The 11735-nt window shown below is 49.6% G+C and overlaps 1 protein-coding gene across 1 annotated transcript; it reads right to left on the bottom strand.

The window, feature by feature from the left end:
- Positions 1–162: 162 nt before the first annotated feature.
- On the bottom strand, positions 163–10712 carry LOC139798986 (vitamin D3 hydroxylase-associated protein-like). Its single transcript, XM_071750241.1, has 15 exons — positions 10344–10712; positions 8869–8982; positions 8444–8587; positions 7408–7541; positions 6853–7059; positions 6070–6110; positions 5718–5842; positions 4966–5091; positions 4075–4172; positions 3800–3899; positions 2921–2964; positions 2419–2458; positions 1856–1964; positions 1361–1506; positions 163–718 (listed from the first exon to the last, which is right to left on the bottom strand). The coding sequence occupies exons 1-15, from the start codon at positions 10551–10553 to the stop codon at positions 593–595; spliced, it is 1764 nt and encodes a 587-aa protein (XP_071606342.1). The 5' UTR covers positions 10554–10712; the 3' UTR covers positions 163–592.
- Between the last annotated feature and the right edge of the window lie 1023 nt (positions 10713–11735).

The raw sequence follows: 11735 nt of genomic DNA, 5'->3' as shown, positions 1-11735 counted from the left end.
TGTTGCCATCCCTCATAGACAGGGAAGCTGTGGTAGAGAGGGAAAGTGTGAATCCTCCCATGCTAAATGCCAGGTAATGTGCAGTGGGGAGGTGCCTGCGTGATTTTGATTAATATATTTTGCTTTCATATAATCATAGCCAGCAGTGAAGGGTTTCTGGAGTTTATTAGAAGAGCTGATTAGTAGTTACATTTTTATTTCTGTGACCAAAATACAGTGATAGGGAGGGTAGACATGGTTCTGTTCCTTACAGGAATATGAAGTTACTCCAGTTCCACCAAGAAAACACTACTGAGCTTTTGTAATCCTCCCTTCTGCAAGAGGCAGCGTGGATGAGAATGCAGATGAATCCCCATGCATGTCCACCCTCCCAGGAAGGTGCAGTTCCTAGGTTTACCATCACTTGAACTCAGCTTAAGCCAGTCCTGCCCTCTGCATGGCACCTTGGTTCCTTACTGGATCCGTGGCACAGAGGGCAGTCAGGAAATGGCATTTCCTTCCTCCTTCCCTCTTTGCTGTAACCTCTGCATGACTGATTGCAAAAGATGTGCAGTGCTGTCCCTTTGGCCCCCCAGGCATGGGAGGGGGGAAGCTATGCCACTCTCTTCTCACGGGTCAGGGTCTCCACCTCCTTCATGAAGCGCAGGCACAGCTCCTCACGCCAGGGCAGAGCCACGCACTGCACGGCCACGGGCAGCCCCACAGCTCCTGACACAGCCTGCACCAGGGACACAAGTGGTGAGGGCTTACCTGGGAATGCTCAGACCTCCAGCAGCTTCTGGAAACCTGGTTTGGGCCTGTGGCTTACGCTGGAGAGTGGGGATAGTGGAAGCCGAGCACTGCCATCCAAGCTGCTTTAGGACCGTGCTGGGGCAGAGGGCAGGATCTTACTCTTCTTGTAATAAAAATGGTGCCCAAACCTTGGGCAGCATGGTTAAGACCCTCCCTGTCCAGCTTTGCTTCGAGCTCTCTTGTAGACAGATCCTTTTCCCTTCAGCGTCCTTATTCCTGATCCATGTTCTGCTGACAGCCTGGTGAAGGTGTCACCAAGCCAGGGAAAAGGGCAGTGGTGGGCTGTGGCTGTGGCTGCCACAAGGACCTACTCAGAGAAGCTTTCCTTCATGGCTCCTTTCTGGTTTTAGCCTATAATCCAGCCTGAGGGTGCTCCCCTAGTCCTGCTCCAACCCTTGGGGACGTAGGAGAAGAGGGATTTTCAATGGTATATAAAGAAGAGGTGGGGTTTTTTGCACTGTGCTCATACTGATGGAGATGTTTAAGAACACCTGATTTCAATTAAACTATTTCTGGAACATCCATTAGCTGTTTCTGCTCCACAGAAACATTGTCTGTTGTCACATACCTGTTTCAGCATCCAGTCCCAGGCATCACCACAACATCCTCTGTAAAGCTTTAGCTCTTCCTCATCTGCTTCTGTCACCCTGCTGACAGGTACAACCCCAGCGGGGAAGTTCAAGACATTGTACAGCATCGTGGAAGAGATGGCAGCTGAGAGAAGCAGAAGAGAGAATGCAGAGTCACAGCCTTCTGTCTTCCTTCCACCTTACACATTACATGCTGACTGAAACCCCCTAGAACCGGCCACTGCTGGGAGGAGAAGTTGCACAGGGCTGCATTTCTGCAGGTCCAAATTCTGCTGCAAGGAGAAACTGCCTCCAGATCACTTCATCCATGTGTCTGTCTCCATCTGATTGTATAGATATATACAAGATATTTTTCCTCCCTAATGCCCATAAAATTCTTAGGTGGGCAGTAAAGTTCTGCAGCAGGGGACTTTTCTGTCCAGTCTCAAACAAGTGGCCCTTTGCCCTCCCAGGAATGTCCCAGACTCACTTACTGAGGAGTTTTCCAGGGTATCCTCTGGTGAAGGCAGGTCCCAGGACAGGGCACAGCACAACATCCAGCTGGAGTTCCCTCCACAGGGCAATGAACTCGGCACGATAAGCCTGGGGGAGGAGAGGAGAGATGACTTGGGAGCCACATCCATGCCTGGAGCGTCTTGGTGTCTCCAGTTTATGCACCAGGCTCTGGCATGGCCAAGAAGGCAGCAGGAGGCAGCTGTGCTGGAGGGAAGAGGCAGGGGAACATGGAAGTGTCTGCATCCACAGGATGTGGCCAGACTGTGGCCAGGAATTGGCCAGGACTCTCTTTAGCCATCCCCACTCCCAGGACAGACTTTTTTGTGCTTTGATGTGAACATTTGGGCATGAGCAATGTGGGCAACCAATAAAGTCCTGGCTGGGTTGACCCAAAGGCCCATCTATCCTATCTCTCTTTTGTGTCTTTCCTTCCATCTTGTCTTCTCCCCAGACTCCCCCTTTCCTGGCTGATGACCCTCCAACCTGGCACTTGCCATAAAGCCTCAACTTGTCCCATGAGAGAGAAGTCCTCAAAATGTACCTCTATTTGATGGTGATGATTCCACATCTCCTTCACTGACCTGCAAGTGGAAATCGTAGTTAAATTTTTAAGCTTTTAAAGAAGGAGGAATTGCTTAAATAATCCTCCAGGCTGATAAACCCTGGTGATTTTAGCTATTAACTTAATGAATCCTTCACAATTTGTCTGACTTTTCCTTTGGCATTTGGCCAAGCAAGTAAGCCAGAAATGTCTGAGAGTGTTGAGAGGAAGTTTCTCCTGTGACCCTGGATTTAATACTGATCTCTGCCACAGTCTTCCTGTGTCACCTTATCCATCCCAGTCCCTCAGCCCTTTCAGGATGACCCTAGGAGCAGTGCAGCACTGGGGAGACGTCTTCCTAAAGGCCAGAGCCATGACCAGGACGGAGGGACAACCTCTGCTGAGGTTGGAGCATGTGAATGCATTCTCTCCCATCATGGTCACTGAGAGGAGAAGGTCCTGTTCATTTTCATGCACATCCCCGAGGACATTGCCATCTCACCTCATTCCACTCAAGGCTCTCAGATATTCAGCCAGGCGGGGAAACTGGAAAGGGAAGAGGATCCTGTTAGGGATATGTAGCTTGTGTCATCCCAGGAAATCCCCTCTCCCCTCCTGCTTCCACCCTTGGGGATGCTGCACTCAGGGTGAATCTTTAAAAAAACTCCTTATGGTTCTCAATTTACTTGGCTTCCAACTTCTGGTTGTTGGTTCCCCATTTGTTTCTTACAGCCAAATATTTCCTCCTCCCAGAGCAATGTAGTGACCTGAAGCCAAGTTGCCTTTTGCTATTTTTGGTAAATCAAATGGTTTTCAGCTTGGTATCTCCAAGAAACAAGACCTCTACAAGCTCTTTGATTGCTTCCCACTCACTGCTGCCTTTTTGATCCTGCCAGCTGAGAGGAGCCCTTCTGGACAGAGAGGCAGAGAAAATGGGGGATGAAGGAGAGAAGCCCTTCAAAAGGATGCTGGTGAAAGGGCTGCAGTCAGGACCAGACCTTATTAATCCCTAGGAGCTCCCATGAAGGTGTGATCTTTGGGAGGCCTCCAACACTGGGATAGAGCTTCAACCTCAAGTCCCTCTGCTGCAGTAATTCCAGTGCATGAATCTGTAGGACACTGGGCACTGCTAGGTCTAGTTTTGAATTACTACTTGCTGTGGGCTCTGTATTAATCTTCTACAGCTCTTGGCTGGTCCTTGTCTCATTTCCCTTTGCATTGGATAAATCCCAGCAGGAGTCTAAAAAAGACCTTACAAGGGGATAGTGTGTGCCTTGGCCTGAAATCCCAGTGTTTCTCATTAAAGGTATGTCTCATACTTTCAAGCATCTCAGGGTCCTGCTGACCCCAGTCTGCCTTGAGCCTGAGGCCAGGGACTCACCAGGGGTTTAAGAATCACAGCCAGCAGTTTCTTCACCACCCTTGGGATCTTGCAGGATTTTACCAGTGATTTCAAGCTTGGATCTACAATATTTCCTGTACTGAGAGAGGACAAGAGAATGGGATCATGCCAGAGAAGCTGCTGGCCCTTTCTCAGAAAGCCAACTATCTCCTGTTTGGGGTGGGAGATGGGGGCTTTCTTTTCCTGTGTGTGGTTCCCATGGGCACGGGGATGGAGGTGTTCTACAGCACTGTTGCCAAAGGGCTGCTACTTACAACAAGTCCAACCATGCACAGCCTCCATCAGCAAAAAAAGTCTTCAAAAAGAGTTCAGTCATGACATAGTGGATCCGGGGTGGAGAAAAGGGCACCAGCTGCATCAAAACACAAGATTAAGTGGCGGCCTGGGGATGTGAATAATATTCAAGTTCCAACTGAGAAAAAATTCAAAGGCAGAATACCACCTCTCTGGGCTCCACACGCCTACAGAGGCCCCAGTTCAACCCTTAACCAGCCCAGGCATTTCTCCTTGGGATTATTCCTCCCTGTCGGCTGTTTGGCTCTGAGCTGTTTCTCTTCAGAGTTGTTTCCTCCTTCATCCTCCTCCAGGCAGTCACTGAGCCAGAAACAGCACTACTTTTCCACCATTCCCAGCAGAATCAGCATCTCACAGACATTGGACTTACTGCTGTGAAGAGCATCACCAGCATATTTCCATGGGGAGGGAAAAGTGTTTCCCATCCCATGCCCCATGGCTGTTTTCTCTCAGTGGTCCAGGAAGGACAGAAGCCTCCATAAGCACGTGGGAGGAAGGAGAAAACCAGCTCTCAGAGCCTTGCTGGGGAAGGACAGACCTACAAAATGCCAGGGCAACCTTTCAGGGTCAAATGCAGGTTGCTGTTTGGTGTGAACCACAGCCAGCAGGTCAAAGATGGATTCATTACACTCCTGGCCCCTTGCAGGTACAAGTTTGCTAAGTGCTGGTGCTGTAGCCCCATGAGATGCAGTGCTGCCCCGGGTGGGCTTGTGTCTGCAGAAGCTTCATCTCATACCTCTGGGAGGTCATTTATCCCACAGCTGGGCTCGGGAGCTCTGTCTGGCTTCTGAAGGGTGATTTCAGCAGCGAGGAGCAAAGGTGTGAGAAGAGCATGGGGTAGTTGTGCTCACCTGGTGCCCGGCTGCCTGCAGAGCCCCCCGGGTCTCCTGCACCGCTCGCCGCATGCAGGGGGGCAGGAGGCAGTACCCATCCGTCTCGTAGTACCCGATCCTCAGGGGAGCAGAGCTGGAGTAAGTCTGGAGCAAAGAGCCAACAGTTAAGTGTTTCCAGCCCTGCAGAGGGAAGGGCTGCCCCCATGCTGGAGCCAGCTGTAGAAGGGGACAAAAGCTTCAGACATTAGGGAGTAACTGTTTTTCTGGTTTGCTGCTTATGGTTTCCATAGGCTACCCCTTTCCAAATGTCCACCCCCACCTTTTTCCCCAGCATTCCCTTCGGATAGAGCACAGCTACTCAAGACCAATAGATTCAACCATTTCTACAATGGGCAGAAGTGGGAAAACCTCCTGAGGGTCATCTGCTGCAGAGGGAAAGGAAATGACCTCAGTCAAGAGACTTGCTGCAGGAGTTTCTGGTCCTGTCTTATCTCCACCTAAACATTTCCAGCTTTTTGCTGTGCTGTTGCCTTCCTCCCCACTCTTTTCTGGGGTCTCTCCATCTGATAAGCTACAAGCCAACTGAGAAGGCAGAAAAGATAACACTTGTTAACATTTTTTTCCCCTCATAATCATGAGCTGTGTCCTCACAGAGAGCTAAGAAGTTACTGGGAACCAGTACAGTAAAGATAACTGGACCCTTAAGGAATGCATATGTTGAGCATGCAACACCCTCTTGGGAACCAGAACTTGGTGAGTTGAGGGCTCACCTCCTCGTTGAAGGGGATTGGGGGCACGGTGGGGTCCAGCTGGAACATCTCCTGGCAGAGCAGAGCCTTCATGCACAGGGCCAGGCTGTCCACATCCCTTGCCATTGGCCCCAGGGCACAAACAACTGGAGTGAGACGAGAGCAAACGTCCACATTAAGCAAATGGTTTTACCTAAAACCTGTCCACCCCTCTGTGCAGCCACGTTGGTTGCAAAGGATGGTCAGGAAATGAAGTGGGGTGTTTCAGATGGGCTTTGGACAAGACCAAAGTTGTCTTAAGCTTTCCTCAGGCCTAGAAGAGAACATAGGACTTTTCCTAGCATGTAGAGAAAAGTAATAATTATTCATGTACCTGCCAGAATCCCATTGATTGGGCCAGTTGCTCCAGCCAGGCTGTGGGAAAAGAAAAAGAAGGATATCATCATCTCAGTGATGGTGAGGCATTCCCAATGTGTTTGAACAGCATAGTGAGGTCTTCAGTTCAGGACTAGAACCAGAAGAAAATTACTAAAAGTATTTAATTCAGGTCACATGAAACAGAAAACCGTGGTCAAATTTAAGAAGAAAAAACCGAGAACAAAAAATCCCCCAGCCCTAAACTCCAACAAATCTTAGTTTTGGTTTAATCTAAAATATTCCATTTTGCTTCTCCCAAGTAACAAGTGATAGAACAAGAGGAAAAAGCCTCAAGGTGCACCAGGGGAAGGTTTATTAGGAAAAACATCTTCACTGAAAGGGTGGTCAAGCACTGAACCAGGCTGCCCAGGGAAGTGTTGGAGTCCTCATCCCTTGAGTTATTTAAGAGCCGTGTGGGTGTGGTGCTTTGGGATATGGTTTAGGGGTGGACTTGATCTTAAAGGTCTTGTCTAACCGAAACAATTCTGTGATTCTGTGCTTTTGGTATTATTCAACCATTTTAGTTGCATTTTCCTTTCAACTCCAAGCCAGAGTTACAATGGAAACATGTCCATTTTCCCCCCAAAATGTAACAAGGCTGCCTCTCCACAAGAGTTTCTGAACAAAGCAAGCCAGCCTTTAAGCAGTGGCCCTTTCTTTTGAGCACCTTGGGCCTTCTTCCAAGTTTGACAATGAGCAGACTCCTGGCAGGGTGGGAAGGGCAAACCCCAGCACCTACCTGAGCCTTTGGGCCGTGGGTTTGAGCCCACACAACCCACAGAAGCTGGAGGGCAGGCGGATGCTGCCACCGATGTCGGAACCGATGCCCAGGATGGAGCCGCCCCCTGCGATCAGAGCTCCCTCCCCTCCTGAGGAGCCCCCTGGGCTCTTCTGGTGGTTGAAGGGGTTCAAGGTCTGGCCAAATATAGGATTGCTGCAGTCATAGCTGGGGAGAAGAAAACCAGCAAGTGGGATGTCAGGAACAGCTTAATGCCTTGAGTTTGTTGGCTCCCCCTTGCAATGAGATCATGTGGCAGAGCCAGCCTGTGGGACTTCACTCTCCTCCCTCCCATGCACAAGTGCACTTCATTTCTGTCATAGTTTTTTTTCCCCTTTTAATCTTCTCTGAAACCTATTTTCAGATTGCTGGTAGCTGATGGAAGAAGGACTTGTCCAGGCAACATCTCAGGAGATGGGAAGGAGCCTGACCTGTGCCGGACAGGCTGGGGTTCAGCTTCAGGAGCACAACCAGAGGAAAGATTTCTAAAGATGTATTTCTAAAGATGTGTGTTACCTGAAGAGGGACTGTGGCACATTGGTAATTGCAAATGGGATGGCTCCCTGCCTCTTCAAAACCTTGACTAGGACACTGTCCTCCTGCACAGGAGTGCTCAGGTATTGCACAAGCCCACAGGTTGACAGATGGCCCTGCAGAGAAGTGACAATGGACACAGTCAGCACAGTTCCCCTGCAATTTTGGGAGGATGATCTGGTGCTTTCTTTGCTGGGGGAGGTATTAAGCCACCACTCCCTTGCAAGACTTTTCACAAAGGGCCAAGGACTCCCTCTCCTTCCATCCTTGGCAGAGCACTTCCAAGCACTTATGAAGCATTTAAAGCTTCTCCTAAAGCTGTCCTTGCTCTTCTGCATGCTAGATCTCTCCCCCACTAGCTCAGGATCAAACTCAGCATCCTGCTGTCCAAGCAAAGCCACCAGTGGATGCCTGGGAAGGAAACACACCCCAAGCAAACACAGTCTGATCCTTTTTCAGTTAGCCTTGGTGTTCGGGGACTGCTTTGGACTCAGCCCTCTTGACTGGGTTGGTATGTGAAGATGGAGAAGACTGCCAAGCAAATTCAGCTCAGGAGCATGTGGTCCATCCTTCTCTATGAGAAGTCTACAGGCTTGTCTGTGAAGGGGTCCCTGGTGCATCCCATGCACAGGATCTTTGCTCAGGGGCTACAGCACAACAGGAATTTGAGATTAATGGCTCCTGCTATTAATGACTTTCTAGAAGCTGAGACATGTTCTTATCCCAAATACTGCAGACCATCTGTGTTATGGCTCAAAGTGTTGCCTGTGCTGCCCATCCTTGTCTCATGGATCAAGAGAAGAAATAACTGGAGTGTATGGCTATACAGCCCTTGAATTCATGCTGATGGAGACTTCCAGCTCCCAGGGTTGCAGCTGCAATGAGGTAGGGGGGGACCCTCATCCTCAAACCCAGCCAGGGTGTCCCCATGGTGTGAGAAGGGAGGGACCAGGCCCCATCCCCATTCTCTGTGTCCCACCACTTCATCACCCAGCCCAGCTCATGATGGGGGAAGCACCTTGTGGCTGATGTGATCCTTGAGGCTGATGGGGATGCCATAGAGCAGCCCTTTCTCCTTCTGCTGCTCTATTTCCTGGAGCTGCTCCTCACACTCAGGGATAAGATGTCTCAAGCAGTTTGTCTGCTGGGTCACTTCCAGGGCCTTTGCCAGACACATGGAGGAAGAGATGTTAGTTAAGAACAGCATTGTTACACAGATCTGGGTCTTCAAACCAGGGGCTAGTGGCTTGGCATGGAGGGTAACCCCTTCTCCAGAGCATCTCAGCTCAAGCCACCTCTGAAGAGATCCCTGCCTTTTCATCTTTCTCTTGATATCTGCTGTATTTAAGACTTATCAAAAATCACCATCTCAACTACCAGCCCACACATCATGGCATGGAGAACTTTAGTGATTTGCCCATCACACTGTGGACAGGCACTCGCCTTCTCTAAGTAGGTGTAGAGGACAGTCCTGGGGGACAGAGACCCTTCTCGCAGTCTTGCAGTGAGTTCCAGCAGGGGCAGGGACAGGGTGGCATCTCTCTGGACACTGGGGACCTGTAAGGGGAAGATAAAGGAGTTATCAGGGCAGCAGCTCCAGTTATTCTTTGTTATTCTCAGCTCCTCTGAGCCTTGTAAACTTTGCCAACATTATCAAGAGAGTTTACTGGAAAGGGAGACCCTGCAAGTGAGGGTTCAGACCTTGAGCTCCTCAGTGTTTCTTGCTGAGTTTGGATGTCATGAAAGTGCTGCAAGCACTGAAGCTGCCTCTGAAGGTGCAAAAGCTCTTCATGCACCCACTGCTCCAGAGGGCAAGGCAATGCCTCACATCAGAGCCTTTCTCCTGCCACTGTGGGACTCACCCACTGACCAAGAGGTAACCTCAGGTGAGCAAACACCAGCCTAGGCAGAAGGTGCCAAAGTCCTTGCACACAAGCCTCAGACTGGCCCTGTAACCCCCAGAATGGACACAAGCATCGTGTCAGCCTGCTCTGAGGACAAACATCTAATACTGAAGGTCAGCACACTGCAAAGAGGTCAGTAGGGATTCAGAGGTGGGTAAGGTCTAGCCAGGTGAAGGTGACTGGCAGTTCTAAGTGCAATCAGCTTTTTTTAAGGTTATATAAAATATTTATAGACATGTACTTAAGAAAAATGTTGTAAAGATATGGATCACTTGTAGCTGGTACACTTTCTTTCCAAGTACTTTACCAGTGTAAGCACAAGCTGCTTTAACCAGGACCTACTCAGAAGTTAATGGAACAGGAAGGAAAGATAGTTAGATATGAGAATTGTGGTAGGAATCCAAGGCCATATCCATGGTGGTTGGGTGCCTGCCTCAGTTATCCCTGTGTTGTATCCTGGTTGCTACCAGGGGACAGTGAATGCCCTGCACTTCCTTAGTGTTAAGTTAGGCCAAGCATCTTCTGGGCCAGGAGCTCTCACTTGCTGGGAAACCAAGTGAAAGTTCTTTTGAAGACTCTAAGAGCCATCTGGAAGCCAGGTTTTGGAGACAAATATTCAGGGGTGTGGACGGATGTGTAAAGTTAGAGTTGCAAGAGGAAAAAGCTTTCTTCTTTCTACCCATAGAGGCAAGAGACACCTCTAGATCCTGAAAGGGATTTCAGGAATCAGTGAAAGTCCAGTGCTTCATCACCTGTGTTGTCCAGACTCTCTTCCCAGTGAGTAATTCACATCCTCCTGGCTGTAGAATCCCAAAGCATCTCATCCAGCTTGAGGAGAGAAGTCATCTCCCTTCTTCCCAAGGCAGCCTTTCCTCCTGTCAAGGGCTGCTGGCAAATCACCCCTGGCCTCCTCATTATAAAAGCTATGGAGGCATGAGCTGGAAGGAGGAGCTGAAGAGCAACATCAAGCAAAACACCCCAGTGGGACTCAACCCCCCCAGAAGGATGGGTTACCTGCTCCCTGAACTGCTGGACAGCCTTTGCCATTTTCTTCACACCCTCATCCCGGGTCCTCTGAGCCTCTTCTATTTTCTTTTGGATCTGCCTTTTGTGCAGCCACTTCCAGACCACCAGGGCTGCTGCAGAGCCACAGAGCAGGGCGAGGGCAGCATGGGCATCCAGCTCTTCCTCTGGCAGGAGGTGTCTCAGCTTTTGCTGGATCATAACGTGGCCCTTTGGTCTCAGGGGATGGAGTGAGAAAAAAAAAAAAAAAGCAAGGCAGGAACAAGAGACCTTCCTTGCCTCCCCAGACCTCTTCTCCCAGCACTACTGTCTCGGGTCAGCAAATAGTTTGTAAAGTCCAAAGCTGGCCCCTGCAAAGCTGCCTTCAGTGGAGTTTGCAGTGGAGAATGATTAACTGGGAAATAGAAATGAGAAACGGTGAAGTTTGGTCAGTGAACCTTGGGACTTTGGGTTTACAGGAGCTTCCTGGACTGCGGGAAGTTCTCTGCTGGAGAGGAAGGGCTGTGGGATGAACTGAACAAAAGAAGGGAGGAAGGAGCTGCTCTCCTATTTCCTGTGCAGCCTGAGAGAACAATGGGAGAAGGGGAAAAAACAGCTTGAAATCACAAGACTTCCCTGCACGAAGATGGGGATTGGTGTGAGGAGAGGATGCATAGCTTTGGGGTACCATCTCCCTCAGCCGGTGTGGCCAGAGGGACAGGAGGCCTGCCTACTTCAGGAGGCCTGTGGGACAGGGATCAGCACTGCCATGATGTCTGCATGCACCAGAAGGAGAGGCTGTTCCACCCCACGACAGAGCATACTGGTATTGTGCTAGGAGTGGAAAATCCCATAGAGTTGCAGGCCAGAAACAAATTATTTCCAGCATACCTTGGGACAGAGAATGTCTGAGGCATGCAAGAAACATAAATTCACCATGGGCTGAAGGCAACAACCCAGCCAGCATCAGCTCCAAACCAAATGACATGGGGTCTGTCTGTGATCTTCATTGCGGGGTTTGGATGGTGGGTCCCACCTTGAAAAAGGTTTTGGGCATCTAGACCATGTGTTACAAAACTCTGCAAGATTTTACTTGGTGGTCAGAGACCCAGAACCTGATCCTGTTCCAAGACAGTTTAGGACTGGATGTGGAAAGAAAGGTGAAAAACCTTCCCCCATCAGGGTTAAGTAGTTCACTGTCCACCATTCTCAGCAGTTATACAAGCCACAGTTTTCTGTAACAATTTGAGTCAGTAGGGAATGTTCTTCTCTTTGTTTTTAACTGGGGAAATTTATGAAGGACTCAACAAAATTGGCTTTGGCATCCTCTAAGGAACAGTCTGGAGCTGACAGCAATCAGCTGCATGGTAGGAAATTAAGCTGGCCTTTGCAGTGCTCCTTTTC

This window comes from Heliangelus exortis, chromosome 8 (genome assembly GCF_036169615.1).
Source record: "Heliangelus exortis chromosome 8, bHelExo1.hap1, whole genome shotgun sequence".
NCBI classification, from domain to species: Eukaryota; Metazoa; Chordata; class Aves; order Apodiformes; family Trochilidae; genus Heliangelus; species Heliangelus exortis.
Note: the sequence above shows the minus strand (reverse complement) of the source record. Positions and strands in the feature narration are given on the sequence as shown.